General features: G+C 48.9%; 1 protein-coding gene across 28 annotated transcripts in view; it reads right to left on the reverse strand.

Moving 5' to 3' along the window:
* The window catches only part of EPB41 (erythrocyte membrane protein band 4.1), a 95943-nt gene that overhangs the window by 37935 nt on the left and 36252 nt on the right, over positions 1-21756 (reverse strand). For 26 of the 28 annotated variants that reach the window (XM_062014654.1, XM_062014675.1, XM_062014670.1 and 23 more), the window contains 6 exons: positions 11712-12180; positions 9101-9334; positions 6828-6932; positions 4075-4117; positions 2122-2197; positions 1403-1621 (listed from right to left, as the gene is read on the reverse strand). In XM_062014654.1, the coding sequence (XP_061870638.1) occupies positions 1403-1621; positions 2122-2197; positions 4075-4117; positions 6828-6932; positions 9101-9334; positions 11712-12173 (1139 nt within the window). In that variant the 5' untranslated portion in view covers positions 12174-12180. The remainder of the gene's footprint in view (positions 1-1402; positions 1622-2121; positions 2198-4074; positions 4118-6827; positions 6933-9100; positions 9335-11711; positions 12181-21756) is intronic. The other 2 variants (XM_062014676.1, XM_062014671.1) reach the window with 1 other exon arrangement.

The raw sequence follows: 21756 nt of genomic DNA on the forward strand, positions 1-21756 counted from the left end.
AAAGACCCAGGAGCAGTCACCAGCTCTGACACTTGCCTTGTGCTTTGCAAATCAAGTAGCAAGAGACAGAGCATGGCTGAGCAGAGTTTTCCCACTGGAAACACTCTGACAGTTCAATGTTCACAGAATCCCAACCAGAAGTTAAAGGGGTACATGTTGCTTCCTCCTGCACACACCAGCAGATTAAATCTAACTCCATCCTATACCTTGAAATACCCTTTTAATGAAGCCATGAATAATTCAGCAAAGTGATCTGCCACTTTCCAGCACAGCTAAGGGCCTCTGACTTCAAGTCATGAAGCTTGTCAGCTGCTCAGTACTTATTTTCCCTCATTTCCTCTCCTCTCAGTGCAAATGGAGGGGAATCAATTTAAAGTATTGATTTGTGGGGTTGAGTGAGGTGTTAATTGTAGCTTTGGTCACAGCTGGGGGCACACACCCCCACCCTTCCCTCCTGCATCAGGTTATTAGTTCCCATCTGCCTGGGAGAAAGCCTCCTCTTTGCTCTGTTCTTATTATTAGTTATCAGCCAGCAGCTTTTCACAGGTCAAGGGGCTGCTGGTCGAAGGCCTCGGTATCACCAAGTGGTTTATGGGCTTTTATTCTCCCCCTCACCTCCATAAAACCAAATATATCCCTGGGAGGGTGCAGAAGCTGCTGGATGGCCACTTTCCATGCCAGCCCTCTGGTACCCTTTCACCAGGGGAACTCTCAGGAGTCCTTTAACCCAGTGTAACAAGACACATCTGCCCAGGTCATGGCCAGGCTGGGTAACACATGTTGGGCAGCTTAACTGCAGGTTTAGACCTCCTGCATCATCTGGAACACTTCCACATCAGAAAGTGTTACTCATTAAAGGTGGTGGCAGAAAAACCCAAACATGCTGTAGGCTAAACAAAGAGACCAGATCTGCTCCAACCAGGGTACAACCTCAAAACTACACAAACCCTCAAGCAAACATTGAAAACAAAAGAGACAAAGGGCAAGGTTAAAACAAGCAAATCTTGTATTTTCAGGTGAAATAAACCCCCAGTTTTGGAGCTTTGCTGTTGAAAAAGAAGCACCTGTGAATAAACAATGGCAAGGCTCTATGTGCTTTCTAAAAGCATTGCTGCTTCTTCACACAGGCAAAAGAATTCCAGCTTGCAGAAGGAGTTTGTTGTAAAGCATTAGATCCTGTTTTTATAAAGCTGATGTTCACAGTAGCTGCAAATTCTCACCTTACTGATACAGCCTCTGTTGACAGCATAGAAAAAAACCCCAAACTGGTGCATCAGGAAACCAAAAGAATCCAACAAAGGTGGGGAAAATACCAGAAAGCCACATTATTTCCATTATTTCACTCATTTCCATTATTTCACTCTGCTGTGCATGAACAAGTCTTCCAGCTGCTGCACCTTACCTGTATGTTTTATGAAGCTCCACAACCTTCTCTTCGAGCTCTTTTGTCTGGTTTGGGGCCAATTTAAATTCACTGATGTAATCTGGGCTGTGTAGATCAGGATCATAATCTCCCAGCTCAGACTGGACTGTGTAGGAACCCAGCAGAGCCAGAGTGGCAAAGGAACAGGGCAGCCGCCCTGTGATGATGTCTTGTCTGAGCTGAAGACACAAGTAATACCTGAGGAGAGGGAGGGAGGGGAAGTAAAATACTATTTACAGAGAGCACAGAGAAGCCTCTGATGAATGCAACATGGTGTATTTCTAATTTTTCTCTCTAATTTTACTTAATGGGGTAATATTTCTACAGTAAAGAGTGTGGAGGATGGGAGGACTTAGTCACCTCCACTGTGCAAAGGGAGTAAAGGACACTTAATGATGAGGAAATCTTGGTTTTCAGTTAAAAGTTTAGTTTTTCTATACAAACAGCTGCATGCCAAGATTGTAAATGACACTGATAGATATCTGATCTCCTTCAGAGAACCCCAGAGTGCTGGGGGCTGGAAGGGCCCTGCAGAGCTGCTCCAGCCCAACCCCCTGCTAAAGCAGCTTCCCCTCCATCAAGGGGGCACAGGAACCTTGCTGAAGCTTAAGCACTCAGATATTCAATCTTTCTAGTGACTACTCAGTGGTTTGCTGAGCAAGCTCCCTGGCTGGCAGCAGCAGTCCCAGGTAACTCACCTGGTTATGTCCTCTGTCAGCTGCGCAGGATCCGGTGGGTAAAACTTGACGTTGAAGGTAAAATCCCAGGGGCCTCCTGCAATTACAAAGAAGAGGCTGAGAAAAGGAAACACACCAGAACACCTTTGTGATAGTCAAGATGTTCCAAAAATAAAAGGAGCTGAGAATGTCCAAGCTGATCTTCAAAAGTCAGGCAGCAGCCAGCAGCCGGGGTAAGACACAATTTCATGTACCAGAGCTGAGATCCACGCAAGAGGAAGCAGAGCAGGGCAGGCAAAGACACATGGCTAAACCACAGCTTGGGGAGAAAAGCTCAATTCCTTGCTAAGGGGATAAACTACTGGGATAATTTTTTTCATTGATTGAAAAGGATTCATGAGCAGAGGTCAGGAGTGTGCTGTAAGTTAATGAACTCGTATTGTTCTATCACTCAACCCATTTCCCAGCTTCTCCTGAAGAGATGATGTGCTAATTCACTCCCTAGCCTAATGCACTGTGGTTGGGTGGTCAGACCACAGCTTAAACTCTGCTCAACACAAGCATCAATCTTGGGATGAAAGCAGCAAGCACCAAGACTTTACAAGCCTCCAGACCTAAATGTTTTAATACAGCATGTTGCAAATCTTGTCCTGCCCCGTTACAGGCACTAATTGGGACAAAGATCCAGGTAAGCACAGCTAGAACTGGCATTATATGTGGCATTGACAGTGTAGTGACAGGGCTGAAGGGGTTGCTCTCTCTTTTCCTTGAAAATAATCATGTTTACTCACAGAAGATAGTCCTGAGCGACCCATCAAGCACTCCAAGTGACTGGCATAGTTACAGCTCTGCTGTGTCAGTAACACTAACTCAAACCCATATCTATTTCAGAAGGAGAAGACACCCCTGTGCTGAAAGATTTACCACAATCTCCAACAGGGATGCAGCACATGTGGATTTACTTCTTATGCAACACCCCAACTGGGATTAAACACAAAGCATGTTGTTCTCATTCTACACAGCCCAAACCCAGTTATTCCAAGGAGCCATTTCAGGTAGCAGAGGTTCCTTAAACCAACACATACAGACATTTAACACTCAGCCAAGCAAACTCCATTTATTTGCCACTTAAACCCTACCAGAGGACCACATTCCATAGCAGGTTGCTCATGACACAAGCATAGCCAGAGCAGCTCATGCCCTTTACACACATCCTGCTATAGAGGCAGAGAGAAGCTGGTAAGAGCAGGAGCTTTTCCTGCTCCATTGCCCTGCAGCATTTCCTCCACAATCTGTACTTCAGGACATGCTTTGTTCTGCATCCCCCACCAAAAGCACACAGAAACCAGGATTTCACTTTGCTAACCCAGTATTTTACTTTCAAAGCAGACAGACTTGCTCCTGAGAGAAAACAAAAGCCTCTAAAGTGTATTTGACTTTGACACTGCCCTCATCTTGATTCAGTGCTAGCAGACCTTAAAACACAACCTTGGAGAGCATCTGGCATTTGCCCTGATGCTACTCGAGCCATTTATCACTCCTATACCACTGTTTGGGCCCCAAAACAGCCTCAGAGCCCACAAAGTCTTGCTTTAGACTGCAATTTTCAGTAGATCCCTTTGAGATTCTAATGGTTCCCACTGACTCTTATTGTCCCATCCTCCAAGAGGGAGCAGATCTCTCATCTTGGTGTCATGTCGCAAGGATAGCTTGGGTTTGCACAGGGCAAACACCTCCCTCAACTATGTTTTCCCAAGGAATTACTTCTTTTTTCCTACATCTACTGCATCATTAAGTGCTTAAGAAGAAGAGAAAGGATGCACAGACTGCTTGAACTCGTGCTGATCCCTGCCAGACACCCTCACTTGAACTCTCACCCCTCCTCGGGCCCCCCGACTGCCCACCAAAGCCACACTCATTTAGGGAAGAGCATAGAAACCACATCCCCCCACAGGATAAATTCCATCTACTTACCATGAACCTGTTTTTTTATTTCTTTGGCAGGATCCAGCCAGGTCTGTAAGAGGATAAAAACATTCAGAGTTACACAGACGTTCCAGAAACACCACAGGAAACTGCAAACCCCCACGAATAGAGCGAAAAGGTCCCATTTGACACCAATGGCAACTGCAGAGAGGAGTTTTCACTGCTTTTTACTCCAGTCTGTGGTCTTGGTGGGGTGCATCTCCACCCTTACACCTACAGGTACTTGTAGGGGAGGCACAAGGAATAGGAGAGGGGGAGGAAAGCAACGTATTAGGGCTCAAGCACCTCGCAACAGGTAGAGCCACAGCCACAGCCACCTACGAGGGGCACTGCTGCAACACTTCTCTTTCTCCTGAACCTTTAAAAACTAGCAAATCAGATGTTTACATTCATTTCAGGCACCCTGCCTCCACACTTACCTTACTCAGATTGCCAGGACTTTCTGTTATTAGCTGTGGTTTCTTTAACAACCTGATGACTGAAACACGAGTGAAAACACCCAATTGCTGGGGCAGCCTGGCAGCTTTGACAGGAGTGTGGCACAAACTTTGTCTCTTTTAAAGTATGACTCAAGTTTCTAGTAATTATCTCAGCTACAAAATTAGAAATAGATCCTTTTTTTCCCCCCCTCCCTCTCTTTAATTTGGGGTTTTGTGGGATTGTGGTGCAACACAAGCCTCAAAAAAACAACTCCTGCTTTAGCCAGGACGGTCTGAGCAACTCCCAGCACCTCAAGTGTGAGCCTCTCCTTTGCAGCAGTCAGGGTCTGCCCCACTGAAGCAGCACAGGGCTAAGAGGCCTCTCAGAGAGGCTGCATTAAACCACCTTCCTCAGTTTCATGAGCCCTGAGCAGGATTTAGACATCCAGGTCTCCTGAGGTAAAGGAATTAACTCATTGAATCCCCCCCAAGCTAATCTGTCTTGACCAGAAGGACACGTAACTTCATGGCAGGGAGACAGTGATACTTACATTTAATCTTATCTTTTTATATGCTTGCCCCTCTAACCTATAAAACATGGGACATGAAATCTCTCTGAAAGGTAGACATGCCACTTGCTGCCTTTTAAGGGCCACTGTTGTCAGCAAAGCATCTCTGCATCCAGGCTGGTGCCAGGACTGCTTGTTACTGCAGTGAGAGCAGCTGGATTTCAAGTAGCCCAGGGAGCATCCTCAGCACCCACCCTGCCCCATCCAGCACACAACAATGGGTACAGCAATTAACAGCACTTCTACCCTCACTGTGTCATGAACCAGGGGGAGGAAACAACCCTCTCTCTCAGAGCAGCTTCGGTCAGCTGCTGTACCCACTGTCATCATCCCCTATTCCCATGTCAGAAAATGCCCATCCCTAGGAACTCTTATTCCCTAAATATCCAGGTGGAGAATCTCACATGTGACCCTTCCCTGCCAGCAGTACAGAGGTGCATTTCCACCTGCTATGCAGAGCTGCAGCTGAGGTGCAGAAGCTCATCTGTTGGTCTCCTATTCAGACTGCTTCTACCTGTGAAGCAGTAACTCAGCATCAAGTCAAAGTTACAGCAGGAGAAAGATGGAGCTTCAGACTTTGAAATTCAATGACACATAACCAGAAAGGTTCAAAGAACACCCACCCCAAAAGTAAGTGTTTTCTCCCACTAGAGGCTTCCACTGAGCAATTTACTTTGCACTGGAGCTAAACCCACATACGGCAGCTTTGCCATCCTCAGTTCCTGACTCTGACACAACTGTCTGCTCTCAGTCCCTTGGGTTAAAAAGCTGCACAGCCCCTTGGCCCTACTTGGCTGAAGGCAAGGGAGTTGCATGGTTTTGCCTTCAGAAGAACAGACATCAGCATGTCCAGATGTGAGAAGAGTGAGTCCTGGGGTCTGGGGGATGTGTTGGGGAGTTACCCACAGCACACTGGTGAGAAGTTGAGCTGCTCCAGTTAAACTCTTTTTGCCCTTATTTGGATGTCACACTACACCCATCCCTCTCTCTGCAAGCAAATTCCTAGAGGAAAAAACCCAGACTATCCACATAGAAGCAAATTTTACCTCCAGGAAACAAAGACATCAGAACCAACCCAGGACAGAGCTCTGTCTGCCTCAATTTGCTCAGTGTATCAAAAGCTCAGCTGCAGTGACCTGGCCCACAAGTAACTGCTGCAGCTGGAGAGCAGGAATAGCCAGAATGTGGACCAACTGGTCTAAAGGACGTAAAAGTAGGCTCTTGATTTCCATTTAGCACACTTTTGCCTAGCTTCATTAAATACAGCTTGAGTTAAAGTGTAATCAAGGGTTTAAAAGATAAGACACTGCTTGGGTCTAAGCAAACAAATACCTTAAACTGAAACCACATGAGAAAGAGTTTCGGTATGAAGAGTCACTTGTGTTTTTTTGCAGGGTAAAGCCTCAACTCAGAAACTGGATGGCTCTGACTAAACCTTGCAGAAGTTACACCAGTGCTAAAGCAGCCTGAGCTCCTGAGCTTTACAAATCAACAGCATCATTTTGCAGTAAAACAACAGAATGAATTCCTTCCAAGTGTTGACTCACGCAGGTTCCTTACTAAAACCCACGCTCCTGTGGTCATTTACCCACAACTTCTGCTTCTGTGATGACCCTCTTAGTCCTTTTTAAGGAAGGACACCAAAAGGAGCTTTAAGAAGAGCTTATGTACCACCTGCTCCCCTGGGCAGATGATCCTGCAAAGGAGCTGAACCCACGTGGGAGCAGAACACCCCGCAACGGCAGCTGCTTACCCTGGAGGTCGGTGTGTCCCATATGGCCAAACCAAAGTAGTCTTCTTCCAGGAGATTGAGGTGGTCACAGACTTTTTTAAGCAGATCTTGTCCCTTGGCATGTTTCTGCAAATAGACAACAGAAGTTCTGTAGGATGGGTTGGTTTTTGCCTGCCTTTGTTGAGAGGAGCAAGGGAATGTTATCAAACAGTACTGCACACTGCCAAGGAGGGAAAAGAGTCCCCAGGAGCTCAAAATTAGATCTCCTGGCTGTTCCTGAGTAAGCACCCCTTACAGGAAAGGCCATCAGGCATAAAAATTCAAAGCAGGGAGGCAATGGGAACTGCAGCAAATGTCTCTGCTACCACCAGCTCCCTGTCTGAAGTGCCCCAAAGCTGAGCTTCTCAGCATGACTCCCTAAACACCAAGGATTTGTTATGGTACATCTACTGCACTGGCACCAGGCTGTCAGACAGTCAGGAGTAGATCAAAAGATGCTCAACACTGGGTATGAAACTGCTGCTACAACCCACTGCTTTCATTCCCCATCTTGGGAGTGACCTGGCTTAGCAGAGTCACAAAAGAAACAGCATCAGAGAACCAAAACCCATCATTTCCATGGTCTTTCCATCATCCTGGTCTGATGATGACACCCAGACTCTCCGCTTTTGCCTTATGCAATGAAAGCTGCTTAGCACACAACTTCTGGCCCTAGGAACAGATACCCTTTTAGTCCAAAAGCATGAAGGAAAACATCCCTGAGGCACAACACTATGGTAACCAGAAGCAGCTAATTCTATTGGAGGCTCTGCTAAAAAGCAAGTGCCGTTCCAGTGACGCAAACGGAGCTTCACTGATGCCTCGCTTGTGCCCGCATCTCTCCTTCCAGTCACATTTGCCTGGCAACTGAACCAAGACCACAGCCTTGTTTTATCCCAGTCCTTCAGCACTGTGGACTCACTAGGTAACAGGGTGCCTGTGTTAGGCTGGGTGTTTCTCAAGGAATTTGCAACTTCAAAGACATAAATGAGTCCAAAACCTTCCGTGGCTGTCAACTGTCTGAACGCACTTATTCGTCTCAGATCGTGGCATCTGTGCTGGTCTTTGCCTACACCATTGCAATTCCTTCCCAATCAAGTCTTAATTGCTAGAGTAGGATTCTACAGGCATTAAAGCCAAGGGTACTGGTCAAGTCAAGAGTGTCTCACCACCAGTGGCCCCTCCTAATCCTCTCCTCAGTACCCACAACCCTCTGGCCCTAAAGACATTTCAAACATCCTGCTCAAGTCTGGACCAACCCCATCACCACCAGCATCCATGCAGGCACTGCTGCAGCAAAGTCACTCCCAAAGGGAGCAGTTTCTTTCTGGGGGGCTGCACACACCCCTCTCCCTGTGCAGGGGAAGGTGATGGGGCAGCGATGCTCTGCGCTGAGCTGAGGCAGCAGCCGCAGCGATGCCGTTACACAAACGGCCGGTGCTGACCTACTTGCCCAGGATCACCCAAGGTAACTGCTTTCCCAAGGAGCCCTGTGCCCACAGACCCTCTCCTGGCCCATTTAGGCAGCAGGACTGGGGAAAAACAAGCTGATGGAAGGATGCTGGGATGGTTAAGTACCAGATTATTAATATTCTGAGCAAGTGCTTCAATGGTGAAATGGGGATTTCTGTTTGCTCTTTATTGCCCTGACAGCAAGAAAGCCCTGTGAGAGAATGCACAAAATAAAGCAGAAGAGAAGCTCTCAGACCAAGGGGTTTGCAGTGCTTTAAGTCAACATTGTTATTTTAAAGTGTTTGCTGCAAATACATCCAACTGCAGGCTAAACACAGCTTGTTTTTCTTTACAGCCAAGCTCCAGGAGTTATGTTAGTCAGCAGCCTGACAGGCAAAGCTACCTTGGGCTGAACAGAAAAGTACAAATCAATTTGACAGCCCATTTTATCCAAAGGAAAGGGGTAAAAAACATTTAGACAATCTCAGTCTAACACAAAAAGCTGAACTTTAACCTGGGACACCAATGAGAAAGAAGGTAAACAGCAACTCAGATGACCTTTTTAAAACCTCCCCCCATCTTTCCAAAGCACCCTCGAAATTGGAGAACAGTTAAAAATACACATGCTCTGAGGCACCCAGAGGTTGTTACAACATGCTAAATAAGTTGTTATACCTTACAAGTGAGATTACTCTGCAGTAAAGCCTGTCATGTAATTCCCTGCCAGTAAATTAGGGCCCTATTAAATCATGTTTGTAGTGATTTCTCTGGAGGAGTGAGAAACAAATCCCAAAAGTACTTACATCCACAGCACACTCAAAGAGGGTGTCATCCAGCAAGACCACTTTGCAGTACATGTTTCTGTGTCTTTTTACTGCTTTCTGGGCAGCTTTCAAATCCTTCTCTGCTTTGGTCTCTGGAGTCTCTTGTTTCAGCTCTGGCTTGGTGCACTCTTCCTTAGCTTCCCCTCCTCTTTCCTTGCCCCCAAGGTCTCTGCTCTCCGGCTCCTGGTAGTCCCTTCTCTCCTCCTGTGCAGGCTGAAATCCCCACATCGTCACCCAAGGTGCAATTTAAGGCATCTCAAAGAAAAAGAAGCCCCAAAACAACCCATTCCATGAAACAAGCATTGCATAGGAGCACTACAGGGCTGGGATCTTACCCAGGAATTAGATATCTGATTTAAAAGGGTAATCTGGGACCTGGAGCAACAGCTTGGGTGAGGAAGGAAATGATATTAATTTTTAAAGCCTTTCAAGTCATTCTGAAGTACTTCATTTAACAAAGGATGTTATAAAAAGGGTTGATCAGAGAATCAGGGCAGATTACATCACACAAATCTTCATGGTCTCAACAACAGCACTTTTTGGAGCACTAAGTCTTTGCCCTCCCAGGCCAGATCCCAGCACACCCACTGCAAGTGTCCCTGTGCTCTCACTGCCATGCTGGGCACTGGGCTGTGCTCCAGGGTAGCAGCCCTCCCTCTGGCAGCAGTGGCATTAAAAGGCAGGGGGGAGGTCAGTGCTGAGACTTCACGGCCATCTGAGCAGACTGAGCAGCCCTCTGCCACAAAAAAGGAAGGCAGCCTTCATACCATTCTCCCTTTGCCTACTGAGGCACTTTGCAAGCCAGTTGAGTTCACTGAAACAGCAGGAGATGCAGTTTGGTGACAGGAGGAGGAAGGAAGCTGGGGTGGTTTTTTTGCCACTGCAGCGGGTTAAACGAGTTCACGACGGGCTCTGACAAGTGCTGGAAGCAGCAGGAGCACACAGCTGTGGCAGAAGAAGAGCAAAACCCTGTCCTTTCAGCCCATCACATCTCATGAAATCACACCCAGGCACAACTGCACAGAGGTATTTAAAAACTAAATAATGTCCACAAGCTGCTGACTTCTGTTCCAGCAGGGCTGGGACAATCGGGAGCAGGGACTCGCTCAAAGCTCCTAATGCCTGCCCCCGTCAGCATTTATCAAACAGGCAGCTCCTCACAAATGCTTTCACAGCAGAAATATCTGTCGAGTGTCACAGTTCAAAAAGCCATGGACACTGATCTAAAAAAAGAAAAACAAACCCAAACAACACCCCCACCCCCCCCAAGAAATGCTTCATCTGAAACAAACAGCCCACGGTGAAGGAAAGCTGGGGGTGCACCTTCACTTGTGCTCAGAAGCAGCTGGGGGTGCACCTGCACATGTGCTCAGAAGCAGCAAATTAAAGGAAAACAGAGACAGAAGTGATGTGTTTCTTCTTGAGGATGCATTTCTGATCTGAAATTGCATGAAAATCTCTAACCCCTCCCCATTTTGCTAATGCAAACCCTCTGAGGTACAAAGCAGGAGCAGAGATCATCCCATGGCATTCCCAGGCTCACAGAGCTGGGAAAAGAAAGTAAAAGGTGTTACCTACCACCTTCTCTACAGCTTTGTCATTTGAAGGAGATGGATTTACAACTACTGCCTACACTTTGCAATGCTCTAACTTGTTTTGCTCCAAAAGTCAAGAGTTTGTAGATAGGTAACAGCTCTCTGGAACCCATTCACACCTCAAGGCAGCAGGGTGAGTAATCCAGACTTTACCATGAATGCAACACACTGGGGTTGGTGGGGTTGTAAGAAACCCACCACCTCAGGAGAAGGAGCACCCACCTTTCTCTAACTCCAGCAGAGCTGCAACTACTCAAGGAGTAAGGGAGCCCATCCAATAACCCCAAATCAATAACCATGTGACTGTCTCCCTGTGAGTGCCTCTACCATGCTTTAAAAACTTTCAATTTTGCATGAGAAACGACCCTGGCTGCAGAGAGCAGACATCAGACAGCTTGTAGGAGCTGAGCTCACGCCATGTGCTCTGCAGAAATCCCTGTCTACATGATGCATAAGCAGAAAATATTTGTATTTGGCAGGCTCAGCACCAGCCTGGACTGAACAGATGACCAAGTTCTGAAATGCCAAGCTTGATCTCCCTGAAGTTGAAGAAACCCTTTCCCCAACCCACATCCTCTTGCAACCTCCACCTCACGTCCCTGCTCTGTCTTTACTCTGCACACACCAAGGACATCCCAATGAGCAACTGCTCTGTGGTGAGCGATTGCTTTGAACACCAGTTCTGCTGTGACTCCCCCTGCCTCAGCAGAGCAGAGAGTCAGCAGGGGGCATTTGAAGTTATGCTGTCAAGTGTGAGCACTGCAGGCACTCTGCAGGACAGGGTGACAAAGGAATGCAAGAGCAAGAAGCACATGATGCAACACAGGGAGCTGAGAAGAGCCTCTTTAGCATCTCCTGAGTTTTTCTGATCAAACTTGCCATCCCAGGATATGAAGGGTTGGGGTTTTTTTAGCTAATAAGACACATTTTCAGGAGCAGAAGGGAGCACACCTCACACAGCAGGGTGTTTTACCTCACACAGCAGGGTGTTTTACCTGTGTTTCTGCACTGCTTAAGGAATGGAGATCTAGCGATGGATCGGTTTTGAGCTCAGGCTCAGGAGCTGCAATTGGGGCTTTCACCAGGATGTCTTCATCAGGGCTGGCTCCTAATCCTGGGTCTTTCTGTTCACCTCCTGCCTCTTTAGGAGCATCAGTGTCTTTGTCCTCTTCGGACACCTGAGACTTAGGTCTCCTGAGAAAGGATGAGAAGAGGCGGGAGAGGCCGCGGCCGTCGGAGGTGCGACGTTCCTTCTTGCTCTGCTCCTCGTGCGTGGGTGTATCGCCGTTGGAAGCCTTCTGCTTCTGTCCTGCTGCAGGCTGTCCCTCTGATGGCTGCTGAGACCCTTCCTCTACAGAAGCCTCTTGCTTTTGTGTTTCAGCAGCTCTTTCCTCCTCCTTGGCTTGCTGCTGCTCTGAGTTGTCAGCGTCCGCCGCTAGACTCTTCTCTGTTGTCATGATGATGCTGTAAGAGAGGTGCAGAAGGTCTCAACCAAGAGTTTTTCAATATTCAAGCTTGTGTTAAGCTCTTCAAACCAAGTCACACACACAGTCACACCACCTTCACCAGTCACAACACCCTGTCCTGCTGAGCCCAGGCTACAAAGCCATTAAGAGCAAAGTCACTCATTTGGCTAAGGTTTGCATCGACAGAAACATCTCCATCGACGTCTGGACAATGCTGACTCCACTCCTAAATGCCCTGGCACCAGGTCTGCAGCCTGACAAGAGCAAGGGATTAAAAAGAGGAAACAAGACCAGGGAAAGGTGAGGAGATGGCAAGAGTCTTGCTCCACAGGGTTGTCCTGAGGTCCTCGCTTCCCCAAGTCCCTGTTCCCTCCTGGCAGCACTGGCCATGGGAGTGGAGCAGATGAGGACGTGCACATGAGCATGCAACCTTCCTCCTTTCAAACCCCAGACAGCCTGCAATGGCATGTGGCATTACAGGATCCTTCTCCACCACTGCAACTGGAAGGAGAAATCCAGTGCTCAAGAGAACACCCGTATAACCAACAAGAGTCAAAAACTGCATGCCCCCAAATTTTAACAGCTGCTTGCTTCTAAATGTCCTTGACAGAGGCCACAGACCCTCCCCATGAACTACAAAGTGCAGTATCTAAACATGATGTTCAGACAGTGCTCATCAGTGCCAATCAGCTACACTGATCTGCACCAGACGTGTCCAGAGGAGCTGAGAAGGCTTCAGGGTTCACGAGATCTTTGCCCTGCACATTGGGAAAACACCAAACACAAAGTCTTGCAAACAGCCTCCAGAAGGGAGAGCAGATTTCTTCAGAGCCTGGGCTATTAAGCTGATGCAATGTTTATTTCAACTTTAGCCTGGGCTGTTGACACAAAAAGATGGAAATCACATGAGAAGAATATCTATTTAAGGTATAAAGAGGACCGAAAATAATCATGCTTTAGAGAGGATAGAACTAATCTTTGCACGTTGCATCACATGCATCTGCAGCAATAAATTGCCACTGCTTACACAGACAGCAAATAGCATATAATCCAATATGCTTCCCAATCCCCCCAGCCCAAGCCTCAGCACACAAACATTTGCTCAAAACATACACTTAAAATTAAGAAACATTTCAAGATGTCACCCTCCTACATATTGTTGCATTCAACAATCTCAATTTAACTCATCCTAATTGCCAAAATAACCAGAGTGCTTGAAGGGGGGGGGAAAAAAAGAGCCCTTCTAGCTTTGCAAAGTACTCTTCCCTCACATTTAATGTCAAAGCTTAATGTTATTCCTAATGCTGGGACAAAAACAAAGTGGCCTTAGAGATCTTCTCTGAATTTGTTTCTCCAGCAATGCAAATTTCCTGCGTTTATGAGGTTTGGTTTGCGTTTTGTTTTTGGTTTTTTAGCAAGGGATGCTTTTGGAAAAGCAGGGGTGGCAACACACAGGGCCTGGGCTCCCATCAGGGTGATTCAGAGCTGCATCAGGCTTGTGACTGACTCTCAGAACTCTGAAACCTCTCCACTTGGACTTAGCCCCACCAGTCAGTTTTGGGGATGGGCTGCAAGGCTCATTCCAGCCTGGTCTCCTGCAGAAACCACATTTACAGCACCGTACCCTACTCCTGATCCTTCCCTCTGTGAGCAGCTCTGGGTTTCTCCAAACCCAATGGAGAGGTGGAGGCCACTGCAACAGCAGCTTTCTACCTGCACTGATAGCTCTTAAGACCAAGGGCTTGCCCTCAGAACAAACAGACCATGGAGTGAATACCTGAAAGCTGAAGCTGGCAGAGAGCTAGAGAGCTAGAGAGTGAGGGGTGGCTGCAGCACCTGGGCAGAATTGAGGCTCCCACCAGTTTAGCAGGGCCCAAGGGGGATTATGGTGCCAGTTTGGTTAAGGAGAGGCTATGTCCATAGGGGGGACACAGGGCTGAGGGCTTGTTTGCAGATGACAGTATGTGGGTGACTTGCCCCTGCAGCTCTTGCTGCTGTTGCCCTTCCTCCCGTGGTCCCTCGCTAAGGCTGCTGCTGGTCCCGTGAGCAGCACGTGGCTCTGACTGCGGCCATCCCAGCCACCACGCAGCCAAATCATGCTCTGAGCAGCTCTCCAAAAGCTCCCAGAGGTGCTACAGGGCAGTGCAAGGTGCAACAAACTACCTTCAGCCAAACACACATCACCCTGAGCCCAGGATGCAGGACAGACTCGCCATGGCCAACTCCCAGGGCAAAGCTCCTGATGTCCCAGCACACACAGAACGTGATGCAAGACCGTCCCACCATGAACACACAACGACAGCCAGCTCCCTGTTGCACCAGCTGCCAAAGCAGCCTGCTTTGTAGTTGCTTCCCACTGTGTTTGTTTTGAACAAACACTTTGTAAGAATCATTATCAAAACACACAACATTGGTTGCTCTTAAAAAGAAAAAAGGCAAAATGAAGGCTCTTGAGATGAGGACTGTGGGGAGGGCACAGATGAAGAGCAGCTCTTATCAGCTGCTGCAAAGGAGAGAGACAGTCCACAAATAAACATTTCCTCTGCATGTACTTTTCTCTCTTTAAATACCCAGGTTTCTGGAACAAGAAATGTTTGCTTGTTTGGATTTCAAAGCTGCAGTCACAGACCTTTGCAGAGTGGGAAGGTGGGTGTGGGTCTCACTGGCGATAAGCAAACGTCTCCATGTCTTTCCTCCATTCCCCAAGAACCACTTCACAGCTCAGGCAGATCCCCTTGGCAGGGCCCTTCCCATTAGCCATTTCATAGCAGTAGGTAGCCACCAGCACCACTACCTCACTGGGTGCAGGCAGACACCTTGCTGCAGGACCTTGCTGCTCTCCTCTGCTGCGTGGGCCCACGGCCGGTTCCCTCCCTTTGAAGTTTAACGTTCACAAGCACTTTCCTAAGCTCTTGACTGAAACCAAAGAGGTTTTGTAAGTGAGCTGCATAACCAAGAGGCTGTATTATTAAAAGGAAGAAGTACCTTTGTTGCACAGAGGTGTTTGTTAAGTAGTGTTTTGTTTCCAACCCAGCCCCACAGCAGAGCTGACACCAAGAGCCAGGTTCCTGCTCTGCTGCTCTTGGTTGGAGAAAGCAATGCCCCCAGCCAAACCACAAGCAGCTTTTCATTTAAATTACATTATCTTCTGTCACTATTTCACAAGGCAATTCTGCAGAGCCTGGAGGTGCCTCAGGAGCTCCCTGGATGCAGGAGGAGGAGGCTCTGCTCTTCCAGGAGCACCCAAGCAGTGCTGCTCACCTCCTGCTCTGAGCTGCCTCACTTGTAACGGCTGGATTTGGGGTTGGGTTGGGGTTTTTTTTTGGTAGAGGGTGAGGGTTTGATGCCAGACAGCCTGTAAAAGGCAGGTTCTTCACAAGTCTAGTAGAGAGAAGGCGTTGAACGCTACGGAAACAGGCAAACTCCAGTACGATCCCACATGGAGATTGCAGAGTAAAAATCTCATCAGGGAAGGGTTTCAGTGTACCTCCAAGTATGTTTTTTTAAAGAACATGCTACTCCAGAAAAGAAGACCTTTGAAGAAAAGGTAATAGAACATATCCAGAAGCACCCTCTGAGAAGACAAATAGGCTTTTCCCTGCTGAGGACACTCACACCACAGGTTGAGCTCCCCACTGACAGCATCTTCCCTCTTCACCAGCCCCTAGAATGGGACCTGGGCCTCCTGGTGTTCCACACAGGGATGTCAGTGCCTCAGTGACCAATAAAGAGCCCTACACGTCTCTTCCTAAAAGATATCAGCAACTCTGAACACCAACTGTCAAAGCAAACAGCTATATAGGTACCTTATGGACTGCTGTCCTGCGCAGCAGCCACCCAAACAGCATGAGAAACCCAACTTCAGCAGTGGCCCCTGTTCCTGTCCAAGGGTATGGGTGTAGGGAGCACAGAACTTAACTGCAGGCTCGTTGTCACACACTCACTCTGCTTCCCTGTGACAAAACCCTTTGAACAAAACAGATTTGAGCCTTAGAAGGATGGCTCATTAAAATCACAGAATCATTTTAGTCGGAAAAGCCCCTGAAGCTGCTGGAGCCCAGCCCTGCCCTCACCCTGCCCAGCCCAGCACTGACCCACAGCCTCAGCACCTCAGCTCCAGGGCTTTGGGATCCCTCCAGGGCTGGGCACTGCCCCAGCTCCCTGGGCAGCCTGGCACAGGGGCTGACACCCCTCTCAGGGAAACAGATCCTTTCCTCTTTTTTGTCACTTGTAGCTTGGCAGCAGGGACTGACCCCTCTCCAGGCCATAACCTCCTGTCAGGGAGTGTCAGAGAGTGCTGCTGGCTGCCCTCAGCCTCCTCTTCTCCAGGCTCAACACCCCCATTCCCTCAGCCCCTCCCCAGCCCCTTGTGCTCCAGCCCCTTCCCCAGCTCTGTGCCCGGCTCTGGCCACGCTGCAGCCCCTCAGTGTCCCTGTGGCAGTGAGTGAGGGGCCCAGCACTGAGCACAGCCCTGGAGCTGCAGCCCCTCAGTGTCCCTGTGGCAGTGAGTGAGGGGCCCAGCACTGAGCACAGCCCTGGAGCTGCAGCCCCTCAGTGTCCCTGTGGCAGTGAGTGAGGGGCCCAGCACTGAGCACAGCCCTGGAGCTGCAGCCCCTCAGTGTCCCTGTGGCAGTGAGTGAGGGGCCCAGCACTGAGCACAGCCCTGGAGCTGCATCTCCGACCTGTCAGCATGCTCCAGTCTCTCTTTAGGCACACAAATAATTATAGTAATAGTAAAATCAAACTTACTCCTACTTCCAAGCTTGGAAAAACAATGTAAGGCTCATGCCACTGTTTTAGTCTTTCAGAGAGAGAAGAAACACTTCTCAGAAACACAAACCGTCTCGCAGCGATGCCCAGCGCCAGATAATGGTAATCACGCTGCTGGAACAAACTGTCTTGACCTTCCTACCCAAAAATTCATGTGTTTAACAAATGCTACTGTGGCAGCAAGAGCTGGAGACGATATGCAAGAAATGTCTGCTAAAAATAAGCCAAAAAAAAAAATGAAGCAGTTTCAGCAAGCGCATGGTGTTTTTAAACGTGTTCCTTCCCTTTTCGTAACGTGGGTGAGAAGCACACAATTCACCAGGGAAACCACGCAGAACACTGCTCTGAAATAGACAGCACAGGCTGAAAATGGAGGGGTTTTTTCTTCTCCAAGACCTGATGTATGTGCAATAAAGCTGAGCCTGTGGGTGGGAGAGGAGGAAGCTGCCAGAGCCTCACGCAGGACTCGCCCCACGCGTGTGTTTGGCTTACGTACCCTACACGTGATTTTTACTACAGCTAAAAAAAACACAGCAACCCTGTTTGTTCAGGGTTTTCAAATGAAATAAGAGATTCAAATGGGCTAGAAGGAGCCTCTAGACAAGAAATTCAAACGACTTTACAAAGCACTGGGATCTTTCAAGATCTGTTCTGTTAGAGGAGTAATTCGTGCTGCTGTTCTATAACCCCTGATAGAATGAATGTGCATCATCGTTTTGTGCTGGTACTTTGGGTCTTGAACAAAAGGGATGCTCATCTGGCAACGCTGCCTTACCCAGAGGGTAACAGGAGACCTCAGGAACCTCATTGAACTGGGGGGGGGGGGGAAAAAAAACCCTAAACCACCCAACACAACACAGATGGCACATTACAACTGCCTGGATTTAATTCTCACCAGACCAGCTCTAGTAATCTACTGTATGTCAGCAGCACCGTGCCCCTCTTTCATCTTCTGGTATCGTACAGCTTACCCATTTAAATGAGGGCAAAAAATAGTAGCTCACCATCTGCTGAAAGCAAATCATTTATGTCAAATTGAAGACAGGGTTTATAAAATGACCTGAGCAAATGGAGCAGTAAGTGCGTTACAACGGAAAGGAGCTGGGAGCTCCCCCCCTCTATCCTCAGAAATCCTCCTGGATGCTACAGTTCCTCATGTTGGGATTCGTGGCTTTGCTCATGAGCAAAGTGATGAAATTGGAATGAAAACATGTACCTGTCCCTGGAGCCTTGTGTACAGCAATGGGTTTGGAAAGGCTGCCTGTGTGAGACTCGTGACGGAAACTCACTCGAACTTGCAGCAGCCGGACCCAGAATAGAAAGAAGGTGCCTGCACCAGGCAGCCAACAAAATAAAGCTGCTCACAAACTATCCAATGACCAGTGGTTTGCTAAAAGGAGTAAGAAAACTGTCAGTCTAATGCAAGTGTTGTTCCCTATCCCACAGCGAGCAGCAGAAACATCTCTCAGGGCTTCTTCCTTCCCCTGCTACTACAGGGGTCACAGCAGAAACAACAAGGTTTTGCCTCGAATGCACAGTGCCTGGTGAAGCTTTCCCTGAGCAGCAACGAGCCTCCCAACCACCCAACCACACCAAACCCCCCCAGAGGAAAGGGTGAGCTCAGCCTCGCCGGCTGCAGCCGCACCAAAACCCTCCTTTGCAGAAGGAGCCGGTATCTGCCCCAGCTCGGGGAGAAAGGGAGGGACCCCAGTGCCTGTCCCCACCCCACAGCCAGCTCTGGCACCTGTGCTGTGTAGATAGCATCCCCTGGGACTGTCCCAGGCAGGCAGGGAGCACGGGCAGCCCGGCGCCAAAGCAGGCAAGCGCCAAAATCTGAGCGAGTGAAAGCAGCGGGAGCAGGGCAGGAGCGCAGTGAGGCAGCAGCACGAGCCAGCAGCGCCCACAACACACGGGCTCCATCCCAGCACATCACCCCATCACCATCCCTCCTGCCTTGGCACTGAAGGAAGACCCAGGGTAAGAGAGATGGCATCGCCAGCGCCGCAGGTGACAGCAGCCTTTCCCCCCAGCGAGTTCAACAGAAACAAGCGATAGATCTCACTCAGCTCAAGAGGAGGACTTTTTCTTCCCATGCATTATTCATAAAGCCTTTTTTTTAATCCCCCCTCCCTGCCTGAACACAGATGTGTTTACTCACACTGTGCCTCATTTACACTCAAGGTTTAACATAACAGGGCTCATTTTCCTTCCTCACAGTTCTCCCAGCGCAAGGGTAAAAGCGCTTCTCGCTTTTGTCGCTCTCCCTTTGGCTGTTTCCAAACCAAAGCTATAATTAGAACCCAAGAGGGACCTGCATGCTCCTTTGATAAAGAGCTGCCTGCTAGATAACTACCACCCGTGCACACACACACAGATACACACACACACACACAGAGGCACCTGCCAAGCACATACCGCTGCTGCACCGTGAGCCACGAGGATGGGTTGGTGCTACAAGACCATCACAAGCTCCATCACCTGCTGCTGCCCTGCAATGGGTGCTGACGGCTCCAGCTCACACTCACAAGTGCTGGGAACATCACACTGAACTGCTTGGTTTGTAGTTACACAGCTACAATACAATTTGCATTCATCTGACTGCCTCAAATGCATGTGCCACACCCTGCTCCAACACCCCAAGTTCATTAAAAACAACCCCCCACGCCAGTTATTTTCACATTATTAGCTGCACAGTAAATGCACAATATTTAAATGAAGGAACTTGCTCCAAGAAGGGCTGGCATGGCCTGGAGCACACTAGGCTCAGTCTCCAACAAGGCCAGGTAAAAGCCACCTGAAAGCATCCTCAGCTTGGGCTTTAAACCAGGCTTTACTGCTTCCAGATTGCCACTGACTATGAAGGGGGCAATGAGCATGGAAGATGGGGGCTGCAAGGGGACAATTACCTGTACAGTAATGATCTGCAAGCTTCAAACTCTGCTTTTAAAGTTTAATGACTCCCACCTACAAGTGCTGGAAGGCACTGGCCTGCTGCAGATTATCCTCCTGAATTCCTCAGTTCTTCATTTTCTCAACCAGCTGCTTACACTCACAGAGCAGCCCTGGAGAGGCTGGAGACCTCAGCATCCCCCAGCCTGGAGCCACCCAGCCCCAGATGGGGCTCTGGAGACATGACTGGGGTGGCTGCAGAAGCTTTGACAAGCCCAGGATGAATGAGTCAGCTTACAGAGAGGTTTGTGAAGCTGAGTTTCACTGGGTGGGTACATACCACTGCAGGTATCGCACAGCAGCAGCAGCCTGTGCTTGCCCCTGAGCAAAGGGAAGGTTTTGCTTCAGGAAGTTGCCACCCTTCAGCATTTCCCCTTTTCTGAAGTCTCCTCCCTTCAGGGCTCAACAGCAACACCAGGACAGAGAAGGAGGAGAAATCTGTTCCCACCACGATTCTCAAGCTGAATACTCCCAGTATCACAGAAAGGACCCAACCTCTAACCATCCGAAAACTCACATGATCGTGCAGCTTAGCTTTAGAAACCACTATGAGCTAACTGAAGTCCCAAAACAAAACCAGCAGAAGCACAAGCCCTCTCCAAGCTGGTTGTGGCTCCCCAAGGCATGTATCAATGGGGGATGTAAACTGGGATGCAGATCCCCAGCCAGCTGCTGACCTTGCCTCAAGATGAGGAACAGCAAAGCATCTTCTGACAGCACCGTGCACAGAAGGGAAGCAGAGAGACATCTGCTTCAGAAAGCCTCCTCTTGAAATAGTGGTGATGAGTTAATTCCAACTTTGCACTATTCCCAGAAAAGCATCCCATGGGGATGATCCCACTGTGCATCTCCAGGCTCCTGCCTGAGCCCAGGGATAGCAGGCAAACACCCAGTGCCATTTAAAGCCTGGGAGCAACCAGGCTTCAACCAGACCTGCTCCAGGGCTAATCAACAGGCAGGCCTGCAAACCAGCCATTCTGATCTTCTCCCAAATACTCATACCCACAAGTCAGATGCTGTTTGTAAAGCCTCAAGGTTTTGTCTCAGTTTGGTTGGGACAAACTCCAGTGCCTCCGGGGCCCCAGGAGGATGATGCCCTGAGGAATGCAGCATCATGTACCATTGAAGAGCACTGCATGTCCCAGCCACACACTTGGACACTTCACCTCCTTAAGGATGGGTTTTCTTCCCATCTTTCCTGCTCCTGATGTTCAGCAGCTCCAAAGTCACCCTTCTCCCTGGGATGGCTTCAGAAGCTGGAGAGCAAAGGAGAAGATAGTTCCTGGAAAATCACAGCAGGCATTGCAACATCTCCTGTGCAGAGGGAGTTCCCTCAGCAGCCTTTCAGGGATCCTGCACCCACACCTTTGCACTGAAGTCAAATGAGCAATGGCAGATCCCAGGGTCAGGATCAGACAGACATCCCCACTGGCAGTGCCCATCCCACAACTCCTCCTCTTACCAGGGCTAGAAGCCCACACTGAGCACAGCTCCCTGCCACTTCCATGGCACAACGTTCACTGTCCCAGATTTGGCACGCTGCTGCCCTTTTACTGCATACAAAAGCACCTCACAGCTGTCTGAAGGTCCTGCCCTGTGCCCAGCACCTCACACACACATCTCACTTCTCCTTCCACACAACAAGATCCCACACTGCCATCCCAAACAGCCAAGAGCTGCTGATGGCACCGAGACAGGGGGGAGACACCAGGACACCAACCCACCCTGCGGTGACACAACTGTGAGCTCCCCAGCACTACTGGGCAGGGGATGAAGATCCTCCCACCCTCACCAGGAACACAAACAAAACGGGAGGGGGTGCAAAGCAGCGATTAAATGTCTCATTCCATGCTCA

Source organism: Colius striatus, chromosome 24, assembly GCF_028858725.1.
Source record: "Colius striatus isolate bColStr4 chromosome 24, bColStr4.1.hap1, whole genome shotgun sequence".
Classification (NCBI taxonomy): domain Eukaryota; kingdom Metazoa; phylum Chordata; class Aves; order Coliiformes; family Coliidae; genus Colius; species Colius striatus.